The sequence below is a fragment of the Dipodomys spectabilis genome, unplaced genomic scaffold, assembly GCF_019054845.1.
Source record: "Dipodomys spectabilis isolate Male_0828 unplaced genomic scaffold, ASM1905484v1 ptg000140l, whole genome shotgun sequence".
NCBI lineage: Eukaryota > Metazoa > Chordata > Mammalia > Rodentia > Heteromyidae > Dipodomys > Dipodomys spectabilis.
In genome coordinates, this window is record NW_024870817.1 from 13,161,762 (window position 1) to 13,175,190 (window position 13,429).

General features: G+C 37.8%; 1 protein-coding gene across 1 annotated transcript in view; it reads right to left on the reverse strand.

Annotated features, from left to right (window-relative positions):
• Adgrv1 (adhesion G protein-coupled receptor V1) overlaps nt 1-13,429 on the reverse strand; it is a 479,179-nt gene that overhangs the window by 290,855 nt on the left and 174,895 nt on the right. The window contains exon 78 of the mRNA XM_042690972.1: nt 3,369-3,553. Within this exon, the coding sequence (XP_042546906.1) occupies nt 3,369-3,553 (185 nt within the window). The remainder of the gene's footprint in view (nt 1-3,368; nt 3,554-13,429) is intronic.

The following is a 13,429-nucleotide window of genomic DNA, read 5'->3' on the forward strand; positions in this document are numbered from 1 at the left end:
ACTCGCCTAGTCAAAACAGCCATGTATTCTGCTGAGTTGGCAAGCCAACACTACATTGCACAATGACTCCACAAACCTTTATACAAGTGGGCCAATTCACTCGCTCATAACCAGATTCTCCCGGACACCTTAACCTTCTGTGTCTATGCCTTCAAATATATTCACCTTCAACCCCACAATCTGCTTCAGACTGAGACTGACATAAGGAGGACCAAGTGAATGGAATAATTGGCATCACTACAAATCTGCAGTGGACAACCTCAGTTGGAACCTTGGGACCACTTGGCTTCTAAGTTACTGCCCTGCATTCCATTCTCCTCCACAGTATCACTATTTACATTTCTAAGTCCCTTTACTTTCAACAAATGCCCTTGAGATTGCTTAAGACAATAGATAAATACATATCACAGCACTCAATATCGTTAGGGATTCCTGATTAAAAGAAACCCATTGTGACTGCTATTTTATTCTTTGTGTTCAATTGGTCATGATCATGTTATTTTTTTCATGATTTTATTTTATTTTATTTTTATTGTGAAAATACTGTACAGAGGGGTTACAATTACATGGGCTGCATTTTATTTTTATCACATAATTGCCTTCAAGGTAACACTTTCCATGTTTCTGGTTTAATTTCAGCCTTCATCTTCTCTTACTAGAACAATTACACTGTATGTAATAACCCTATCCTATTCTTGCTTTCATCTATTCTTCAAATTTAACATTATTTTAAGCATGTTCCTGAAATCTCTCTCTCTCTCTCTCTCTCACACACACACACACACACACACACACATGCACACACACATGCACACACACACACATTCTTAGCTTATTCTGTGTTGATATTCTCTTAAGAAAACTGAATTCACTAATTTGTCATTGGATATGAGGTTTTCTTTCCTGTATATCTGCACAGAGCAGAAAGGATACTTATAGTCATTCTATTCACACATTATACTATGACCAATGAGATTCTGCCACAGTATTCCAGGCTCTGAGAATACATTAAACATTAAGACAGAAAAGACTACTCTTGGTGTGCATCAGAAACCCATTTAAGCTTTCATAAACCTTTAAAGGCACTATATGATCTTCAGCATTCACAGCCAATTTGCAATAACTAGTATATATCTGGGACACGCAGAAAAGGTCAGAAAAGATGATGTGAAGCGAAATGAACCCCAAGATAGGGACACAAGTGGTTTTTTCTTCCTTGCTATTGTTTCTGATGTATTTATAAGGTACCACATGATTTTTTTTTGTTGCTTTGTATGTCCCTCCCCCATGGCATAACCCCTGTTTTCACTGTATTTGATGTTAGTATAATTTGGGGTGGGGAAGGGAAAAAACAAAATGTTTAAATAGGAATACAGGTGGACCCATTGCAACAATGAGATGTATAAGACGCTATATCAAAAAAAATGAACCTTACAATTTAGGCAGGGGTAGGGGATAGGGGTGTAGTTGAGGAGGTGGAAGGGATGAGATGGGAAGGGGAAACAAAGGAGGAGGCAACAATGCTGGGTAAGAAACGTAGTCATTACCTTGCTCATGTAACTGTAACCCCTCTGTACAGTATTTTCACAATAAAAAAATTATTTTTTTAAAAAGAAAGAAAACTTTGATATCCTGATGATGTTGCCAAAATTGGGGAAAAATAAAAAGATTAGGGGAACTGAAATACTGTTGATTGTGTAATTTAACTGAACAACATAGTCAGGCATAGTTCAAGGGAAAATGATGGTAGACTTTTCCTCACACAAGCACTATCTGTGATATTAGTGCAAACTTCCTTGTAGTAAACAAAGGATCCATGTCAGAGGTATTGGGAGACAGTGTTAGAAACAGTTACAGAAGTTACCAGCGTGGAACTGCTAATCTGGTTTCTGATGGGAGACTTAGGAAGAGTGATGAGAACTGGTAAAGAGCCTCCTGCAGGAAGAAATACTCTTGTAGGATTTTGATATTCCTTCCCCCATGAAGAAAATATGAGGGCTAAAAGTATGATCTGAGAGCTAGAGAAGTTGGCTACTAAGTGTGAGGCCCTGAGTCCAAGCTCTAGTACTAGGAAGAAGAAGGAGGGAGGGAGGAGGGAGGTGAGAGGGAGGGGAGAGGGAGAGAGGGAGAAAGGAAGGAAGGAAGGAAGGAAGGAAGGAAGGAAGGAAGGAAGGAAGGCCCTCTCAATCTTTAGGACTCACAGGGTAAGGATAAAAGAAAAATGGTACAGTGTAGGGGGATGTTGTTTCTGTATGTCCACCTTGTCACACCCTAGCATTGATCTGGGATGAAAGTCTAGGCATTGTGGACCACTGGGGAAGTAGATAAGGCCTTGTTATCAAGCTAAAGCTACAGAATCTTCTTACCAAACTGGGCATGGGAGCTAGCAAGGGCTATGAGGTAAAGTAGGCCTGAGAATCAGCCACATTCAGTGTAAACTAATCAAGTTCTGGGTCATGTCTCTAGCTCAGCTTCAATACTGTAAATAGAAGTAATAACTAATGGTAACTTTGAATAACTACTTAAAATGATCTCTCACAAAAATAATATATGGACAACTTTTATCAAGGATTAAGTTAATCCTTATAAAAATTTTAACATTGTAATGTTTTATCTACAAAACATCAATTCATATTACTCAATTTAATACAATGTCAGGACTGTATCAGAAGTAAAGTTAATACCATTTATATTATTATTCTTTTATCTTTCATTTCCTCTGGCAATGTTTTTGCTTCTGGATTGACTAACTCTGAACTATTTATGAGTCATTTTTGTGTTGTTGAATAGGAGTAAAATATTTTCAAGTCTTTGGACTACAAATATTATAAATACAACTAATACATCATTCTACTGAACAATATGAATATAAAACTATATGATTAATTCCATGGTTACTAATAAATATAATCTATATTTAACTTTTCATTCTTCTTGGGCTAGCTTCCTGCCAAGGAACTCCAGTCATAAAACAAATAGCCTGAAACTCAGTGCTAGAGAGTGATTTCAAGTAGAAGAAATAACCATAATTTCCAGGGGAAAGCACAAGTCCAGCACATCAAAACTCTCTATAACACTGGAACTGGCTCCCTTCCTTCCCTTGGGAACGTATCCTCTGCTCACTCAATAAATGAAAACAGACATCAGGACCTTGTCTTTAAAATATGGTGGCAAAAAAATGAGTTGGTTTCTCTTGAGGGAGCTGCTAGGTTTTCTTCCAAAAGTTAGCCTAATTTGACAACAGGTACCATGCACCAACCATGTACTTCTTAGTTACATCACCTCTATGTTAATGTCCACTGCACAGGGATTTGTAGACAGCACAGTAAGGCATTGAAGCTAATGCTAATGTAATAGAAGATACTTACTTTTCCCCAGGAGAGCCACAGGTAACATCTGTCAGCAGAGAAAAGGCAAAACTCTCAGTCACATCAGCAAAGTGGCTGAATCCCCGAGTGTCCTTGCGCTTTGGGTTAACAAGAGCACAAAGAATGTCATAGAAAAGAGTTCGGATTTCCATACTGAAAGCTTGAGATTTTCCCTCAACAGATATCTGGAAAAAAAGACACAAGGAGGAAAATATGTTTGTAAGTAATCCTCTGAAATTAATGTCTATAATAAAATATTACATGTCTAGTAAGTTATTTACATTAACAAAATGAAGATGAGCATATGAAGAATTTTGGAGAAACTGGTGTCCAAATTAAATTGTAAATATATTTCTTTGCACTTCAAATGCATAGATAAACTTTTACTGGAAAAGGACATAGTCAATAACATATTTCTTATTTAATCATTAGATAAGGCTCCAAATAGTTCAATGGATCACTTTAATTTAGCTACAATAATTAACATTAATTTTTTTTAATTTTCTCTGTTGCCAATATCTCCTGTCTGATGTCTCTCTTAAAATTACTTATATATGCATACATATGCATATATGTATACACACACACACTTGTTAATCTACTGGTTTATGGTATTTCTCTTTCTGAAATATTTGACAAAAGGACATACAACTATCCAAGACAAATCCAAGAAATATGATAGATATATTCAACATTTGGAAGACACCATCAGAAGGCCTAATCTGAGGATAATGGGTATAGAGGAGCACCCAGAGACAGAACTTAATGGGCTAGGAAATTTGTTTAACAGGATCTTAGCAGAGAACTTCCCAAACATGCAAAAAGATAGGCCTATTCAGATACAAGAAGTTCTTAGAACCCCAAATAGACCAGACCAGAACAGGACATCCCACCATCACATTATAATCTGCACAGGATCAATTCAGACCAAGGAAAAGATCCTTAAAGCTGTCAAGGAGAAAACATCAATCACCTATAAAGGGAAACCAATTAGAATCACCTCCGATTTCTCAGCAGAGACAATTAAAGCAAGAAGAGCCTGGAATGATGTATGTCATGCCCTAAAGACAAACAACTATCAACCAAGAATACTGTACCCAGCTAAACTCTCCTTCATAACTGAAGGTCAAATAAAAACCTTCCATAGCAAAGAAAAACTGAAACAATATATCTCCACCAAACCAGCCCTCCAAAAGATACTTAAAGATGTCCTACACATAGAAAACCAAAAAGATAACAATAAAGGCCAAGAAACTGCATCCAAACTGAGAATCCAAGAACTATAGGAAGAACCCAGTTGTCGCATTCCCAAGAAGGTGGATAACATGGAAGGAACTACCAAACACTCCAGTCCTAACTCTCAACATTAACAGACTTAACTTCCTAATTAAGCGACATAGACTGTCTAGTTGGATTAAAAAGCAAGATCCTTCTATCTGCTGCCTTCAGGAGTCACAAATTGCCCATAAAAAAACAAACAAACAAAAACACATTTTGAAAGTGAAAGGCTGGAACAAAATCTACCAAGCAAATGGCCCCCATAAACAGGCGGGAGTTGCAATCCTAATATCAGATAAAATAGACTTCAAATTAAAATTAGTGAGAAGACATAACGAAGGTGGCTACATACTAATTAAGGGATCTTTCCTTCAGGATGATATTACAATTCTAAATATCTATTCACCAAACAATGGAGCACCCAAATTTATCCAAGAAACACTACTTTCCCTCAAATCTCACATAGATCCAAAGACATTAATTGTTGGGGACTTCAACACACCACTATCCCCACTACATAGATCAACTTGGCAAAAACTCAACAGAGAAACCGCAGATCTAAACAACTGCATAGATCAACTAGATTGAACAGACATCTACCAAATATTTCACCCAGCATCATCAGAATACACGTTTTTCTCAGCAGCACACGGAAATTTTTCCAAAATACACCACACTTTAGGTCACAAAGCAAACATCCAAATTCAGAAACACTGAAGTTATATCTTGCATTCTCTCAGACCACAAGGGAATAAAATTAAAACTCAACACCAAAAGCCACCAAAGAAAGTCCTGTAACACATGGAGGCTGAACAATACACTGCTCTAATCTCATGGAAGAGATTAGAAAGGAAATTCAAATGGTCATGATATTCAACAAAAATGAACACACAAATTACCAGCTCCTCTGGAACACAGCAAAGGCATTACTCAGAGGGAATTTTATAGCTCTGAGTTCTTACATCAACAAATTGGAGAGATCTGAAACCAACAATTTATGAGACATCTGAACCCCCTTCAAAAAGAGCAGCAAGATAAACCCCAATGGAGTAGACAGAAAGAAATAATTAAAATAAAATCAGAATTAAATGAATTAGACTCCAAAAAAACATAGAAAAGAATCAACAAAACAAAGAGTTGGTTCTTGGAAAAAAATTAACAGATTTGACAGACCCTTAGCAAATTTTATCAGAAAAAGAGGAGAACATACCCAAATAAATAAACTCAGAGACGAGAATGGGAACATCACTACAAAAACAACCAAGATTCAGAACATTATAAGGGAATACTTCTCAAAACTTTATACTAATAAGTTTGAGAACTTGGCAGAAATGACCTTTTCCTAGCAAATATCGACATGCTGAAACTAAATCAAGATGAGTTAAACCATCTTAACAGGCCCATATCAAGCATTGAAATAGAAACAGCAATAAGAGACCTCCCATCTAAGAAAAGCCCAGGACCAGATGGATTTACAGTGGAATTTTATAAGGCCTTCAAAGCAGAGCTCACAACAATACTCCTCCAACTCTTCAATGAAATTGAAAGAGAAAGTTCACTACCAAACTCATTCTTTTTTTTGGTCCAGTTGTGGGGTCTGAACTCTGGGCCTGGCCGCTGTCCCTCAGCTCTTCAGCTCAAGGTTAGCGCTCTACCACTTGAGCCACAGCACCACTTCTGGCTTTTTTCTTTTTGCTTATGTGGTGCTGAGGAATCGAACCCAGGGCCTCATGCATGCAAGGCAAGTGCTCTACCACTGAGCCACCTTCCCAGCCCCTACCAAACTCATTCTATGAAGGCATCATAACCTTCATCCCAAAACCAGGCAGGGACTCATCAGAGAAAGAGAACTATAGACCCATTTATTTGAAGAACATTGATGCAAAACTTCTCAACAAAATTTTGGCCAATTGACTTCAACAATTCATCCAAAAAATCATACACCACGATCAAACAGGATTCATTTCAGGGATGCAAAGCTGGTTCAATATATGCAAATCAATTAATATAATTCAACACATGAACAAGAACAAGGATAAGAACCACATGGTTATCTCAATAGATGCAGAAAAAGCATTTGAAAAGATCCAACACCCCTTTATGATGAAGGTTCTGGAAAAACTAGGAAACCAGGGAATATTCCTTAATACAATAAAGGCTGTATATGACAAACCTACAGCCAGCATTATCCTTAATGGTGAAAAACTAAAGCCATTTCCTCTAAACTCAGGAATGAGACAAGGATGTCCACTCTTTCCACTTCTCTTCAATCTAGTATTAGAATGCCTAGTGACAGCAATAAGACAAGATGCAAACATAAAAGGGATCCAAATAGGGAAAGATGAAGTAAAACTCTCCCTCTTTGCAGATGACACGATCTTGTATTTAAAAAATCCCACGGATTCCATTTCCAAATTACTCAAGCTGATTCAAAACTTTTCTTTCATGTATTTGTTTCTAACGCATTTATAAGATTATCTCTTTGTTGCTTTGTATGTCCCTCCCCCACAGTATAACCCCTGCTTTCACTATATTTGATGTCGGTATAATTTGTGGAGGAGAAGGGGGAATACAAGTCATTTAAGGATACAGGTGGACCCGTTGCAACAATGAGAAGTACAAGTTGTCATGTCGAAAATGAACTTTACAACTTTGGTGGGGGAGGGGAGGATTGGGTGGGGGGATGGGGGGGAGGCTGGGAAGGGATGTGAAGGGTAAAAAAAGGAGGAGGCTGCAATGCTTGATAAGAAATGTACTCATTATCTTGCCCATGTAATTGTAACCCCTCTGTACAGTATGTTCACAATAAAAAAAAAAACTTTGGCAAAGTAGCAGGGTCCTGGGTTCGATTCCTCAGCACACATAAGCAAAAATAAAAAAGCTGGAAGTGGCACTGTGGCTCAAGTGGTAGAGCTCTAGTCTTGAGCTGAAGAGCTGAGGGACAGCGCCCAAGCCCAGAGTTCAGGCCCCATGACCGGACACCCCCCCCCCAAAAAAAATCAATGGCTTTTCTGTATGCCAACAATGAGAAAAGCGTGGCTGAAATCAGGAAAACAACTCTATTCATAATAGCACCACAAAAAATAAAATACCTAGGAATTAACTTAACCAAAGAAGTGAAGGACCTCTATGATGAAAACTTTAAAAACCTGAAAAAGGAAATCAAAACAGAACTTAGAAAGTGGGAATACCTCCCATGCTCCTGGATTGGAAGGATCAGCATTGAGAAAATGGCAATATTTCCCAAGCTATCTACAAATTCAATGCGGTACCTATCAATATTCTAACCTCATTCTTCAAGGAAATAGAAGAAGCAATTCAAAAATTTATATGGAACAATAAAAGACCCCAAATAGCAAAAAAGATCCTTAACAGAAACAATAGTGCTGGAGGAATATCAATACCAAATTTCAAACTATACTACAAAGCCATAGTAATCAAAACAGCTTGGTACTGGCACAAGAACAGACCTCCGACCAATGGAATAGAATTGAAAGCACAGAAATGAACCCACAGACCTATAGCCATCTAATCTTTGATAAGGGAGCTAAAACAATACAATGGAAGAAAGACACCCTCTTCAGTAAATGGTGCTGGCAAAATTGGTTAACTACATGTAGAAAACTAAAGCTAGATCCTTATATATCACCCTGCACCAGAATCAACTCCAAATGGATCAAAGACCTCGGAGTCAAAGCAGACACTCTGAAAACATTACAGGATGGAATAGGAGAAATCCTAGGTCTCCTTGGCACAGGCCAAAATTTTCTTAAAAGAGACTCAGAAACACAATGAATCAAAGAAAGGTTGGACAAATGGGATTGCATGAAATTGCAGAGCTTCTGCATGGCAAAGGACAGAGCTAGCAAGATCAATAGAAAGCCCATGGACTGGGAGAAGATCTTCACTAGCCATACAACAGACAAGGGTCTCATGGTCTCATATCTAAAATATAACTGGAACTCAAAAAATTAAATCCCCCAACAACAAATCCTCAAAGAAATAACTGCCTGATAAATAAGTGGGCTAAAGACTTAAAGAGAAACTTCTCTGAAGAGAAAAGAAGGATGGCCAATAGACACATGAAGAAATGCTCAACCTCTCTAGCCATAAAAGAAATGCAAATCAAAACAACATTGAGATACCACCTCACTTCAGTTAGAATGGCTATAATCAAGAATTCTAATAACAACAGATACTGGAGGGGATGTAGACAGAAAGGAACCCTACTGCATTGTTGCTGGGAGTGTTAACTTGTTCAACCACTTTGGAAAGTAGCATGGAGGTTCCTTAATAGCTCCCCTATGACCCAACAATCCCACTTTTGGACATTTACCCAAATGATCACAAACAAGACCATACTAAAGCTATCAACATAATTATGTTTATTGCAGCATTATTTACTATAGCTAAGATATGGAACCAACCCAGATGCCCCTCAGCAGAGTAATGGATCAAGAAAATGTGGTATATCTACACAATGGAATTCTATACCTCCATCAGAAAGAATGACATTGCCCCATTTGTTAGGAAGTGGAAAGACTTGGAAAAAAATTATATTAAATGAAGTAAGCCAGGCCCAAAGAAACATAGGTCCCATGGTTTCCCTTACTTGCAATAACTAGTATATGTCTGAGGCAAGCAGCAATGGTCAGATAAGATGATGTTAAGTGAAATGAACCCCAAGATAATGATTCTAATGTTTTTTTTTTTCTTTCTGGTTATTGTTTCTGACATATTTATAAGATATTTCTTTGTTGCTTTGTATGTCCCTCCCCCATGGTATAACCCTTGATTTCACTGTATTTGATGTTGGTATAATTTGTGGAGGGGAAGGGAAAAAACAAATTATTTAAATAGGGATACAGGTGGACTCATTGCAACAATGAGGTGTACAAGATATTATGTCAAAAATGAACTTTACAACTGCGCCGTGGGAGTGGGGGAAGAGGGGTGGGTGGGGGTAGATGGGAAGGGACGGTAAGGGGAAACAAAGGAGGAGGCAACAATGCTTGATAAGAAATGTACTCATTATCTTGCCCGTGTAATTGTAACCCCTCTCTCTGGTATTTTCACAATAAAAAAAAATTCTTGTGGGGAAAAAAGGAAATATTTGACAGCAATATAAATTGAGATTTATTTGTTGCCATGTATATGTGTATATTTATGTATGTGTGTGTGTGTGTGTATGTGCAACATGTGCAGGAATTTTAAAATTAAAGATTATACCAAAGAATTCTGGAGATACGCAAACTTTTACTTATATCAAGAAAAATAGGGGAAAATGGCAATATGGCAAACAAATATAAAACAAAAAAACATTTTTTTTAATTGTGAAAATACCATACAGAGACCAAAAAAAAAAAACATTTCTATAACACATCTTTAGCATGAGTACTTGGTAGCTCCCAGAGCTTTATGCTAAAACTCTCTTATCTTCATGAGAAGATTGTTGTTATTTCTGCTTTGTTTCCAGATAAGGAAATGGAGGCAGAAAGAGCATAAGCAATTTTTCCTGTGGAACCATCTGTGACTGACCAGGCAAAGGAGGTGTTCCTAGCTCCCTGTACTAACTTGCAACATCTCCAACTCCCTTGTCAAAAAACAGTAACACACAGTGAATGCAGTGGCTCATACTTGTAATCCCATCTATTCAGAAAAAGGAGGCAGGATAACCACAGTTTGAGACCATCACAGGAAAAGCTATCATAAAACATTATCCAAAACACTAAATATAAGCAAAAAAGGAAGAGCATGACTCAGAGTAAACAATGGGACTGGCAAGTAAACATCTCTGATTTCAAATTTCAATACCACAAAATAACAACAACCTTAGTGGTTGTTATAAAAGATAAAATTGGCTATAAAAGATAAAATATTAAAAAGTATAGAGATTCTGGCTCGAAAAGGCCACCCTATACCAACTAAAAAAAAAATCACAAAATTATCCAAATTGCCTCATAAACAAAGAGAGGACCTGACTCAGCCACAGGGAAGAAATGAAAAAGAGGAGGTCTTAGGAAGTAAGGATGGCCTATCAACTTTCACACATGTCATTTCTCTCACCCTTCATGTGTTCCAGAATACAAAATGAGGCCTTCTGACTCATGTCTACCAAGCTTCAATAACCATGAAACTAAACCTGACCAAACTGAAAATTAGAATATTAAATGCAGCAGAGTTTTAAGGACGGAGATTGTTAGTAAGGCATCTGACAACTTTCATAATAAGTTTGGTCAAATCGTGTCTGGCCTAGGAAAATGTAAATTTTACACAGCCAAATTCTGTCTAGAAATTCCTAATCTATAGCTATCTTCTATTTTTATTGGCTAAATTTTATAACCTCATCTATATTTGACCATCTAGATCTTAAGTGCTCTTCTTTTTCAGTCTAGGGTAAAGTATGTATTATCTTGCATCACTTTGATGGAAACACATTCTGAAAGGTCTGTTGTTAGGCAATTACATCATTATATCATTAATGTGTACTTCTACAAACTCACTAATATAGCCTTGACACACTAAGGTATGTACAGCTGATGGCTGCTACAAACCTGCACAACTTGTTCCTGCACTGAGCACTTTAAACAACTGTAACACAGAGTCTTTGTGTGTCTCATTATATTCATCTCATTATTTGTGTATCTCAACAAAACTACTAGGCAATAGAAATGTTCAGCTCCATTGCATTGTTATGGCCCAGGCCCTTCCTAACAACTCTTAATTCTCCAACTTTCTTTTTTAAGAAGTGATGCCAAAGGAAGTATTCTTGCCACACATGTATTTGAACAAATGTTCCATACCATACTGTGGTTCTTGAACACAATGCCTGTTAGTGTCCATCATGCGCAAACACTAACAGCTGTGTGTGACCCAAGAACTATACGTGACCAAACATTTACTCAAACTTCAAGGAAATAGGGCATTTCTGTTCAGTACAGCACAGAAATCAAAATGTATCATAATAAGATGCCCCATTAAATCACTCTCCTGAAATAAGCACTAATTCCTAACCAATAATATATACTGAGAAAATAATCATATATGGAAAAAGTAATATATATATATATATATATATATATATATATATATATATATATATACTGTGAAAAAGTGCCCAGATTTCTTTTTAACTCTCTAAAACACTCACTTCTCTCTCCCTGTCCTTCCTCTTTCCTTTCCCATTTCTCTCTCGCTTTCTTTCTCTCCCTCCCCCCCTCTCTCACACACACACACACACACACATACACACACACATACACACACACACTTTCAATACCATGATTCAAATTTGGGACATCATCCAGCCATATGGATCAAGGTAGAGTCATGCTTCTTTTTGATGAGGCTGGCCTCAACCTACAATCCTTTTGTTCTCTGCCCCTTGAATTGCTGGGATTCCAGGTGTGACCAACTAGCCCAAAGTTCTCTTTCCTACTTTAACATGTAGTTACTAGGCTCTTCTTGGCCAAAATCAAGTTGCCTTTGTTCCATGCCACTCTGTCATTAGGAAATTAAGAAATAATACTTCCTGATAGAAGCTACTATATCTAGGTCATTCTTTACATGAAATAGCAGTATTTCTCTTTGCTGTACAAGCAGTTTGACATGGCCTCTTCTCCTTACCTATAATTTTTTTTTCTGTACTTCAAGCATTATCTATTTAGGGATACCATATAGTAAAATAGGTATGACATTTCAAAACCCATTGATAATATTTTGAATACCTAAATACATACGTGTCTACTAAAACTTCTTATATTTGTCTGTAAATAATGTTGATAAGAAATATCTTAACAAGAAACATCTTTTTTTTCTTTTTCTTTTTCTTTTTTTTTCTGGTCATGGGGCCTGAATTCTGGGCCTGGCTGCTGTCCCTCAGCTCTTCAGCTCAAGGCGAGTGCTCTACCACTTGAGCCACAGCGCCACTTCCAGTTTTCTAGTGGTTTATTGGAGATAAGAGTCTCATGGAGTTTCCTGCCTGGGCTGGCTTTGAACTGCGATCCTCAGATCTCAGCCTCCTGAGTACCTAGGATTACAGGCGTGAGCCACCCGCACCCAGCCTACAACCCTCTTTTCCTGTGAATGCTTTTAGTATCCAGGAAAGCAGAAGGCAAACAGAAGGTAATAGTTCCTATAGCATACCATTTCTACTGCAAAGAGTATTGAGGTGATTAAAAAAAATTAAGAAATAACATAAGCCAGGGGCCAGTGGCTCACGCTTGTAATCCTAGCTAATCAGGAGGCTGAGATCTGAGGATTGCAGTTCAAAACCAGCCTAGGCAGGAAAGTCCATGAGACTCTCATCTCCAATAAACCACCAGAAAGCTGGAAATGGTGTTGTGGTTCAAGTGGTAGAGCGCTCACCTTAAGCTGAAGAGCTGAGGGACAGCACCCAGGCCCAGGGTTCAAGCCGCACGACTGACCAAATAATAATAATAATAACTTAATAACCTGAAGATCAAATGCAAAAGATAATCACTAGCCAGTTTCAGGCAAGTCACAGAGAACAGGTGTCTCCTGTGTCTGCTGCTGTTCAGACTTGCGTTGCCCTTCCTGCTGTATGAGCTCACCCATCACTCCCAGCTTTTAAAACGAGGGTGTCATACAGGCAGCGGTTTCATCCAAAGGAAGTAAAGAGTCAGACGTCATACATGCTACTCTTATTTTGAAAAGTTAGCCATGCCATGATTCCATAGCAACCGACATGATAACAGAATGTGGCTTTTGTTTAGGTTTGGCATTTCCACTCTTAAAATTTTCTCCATCAAGTCCTCACACTG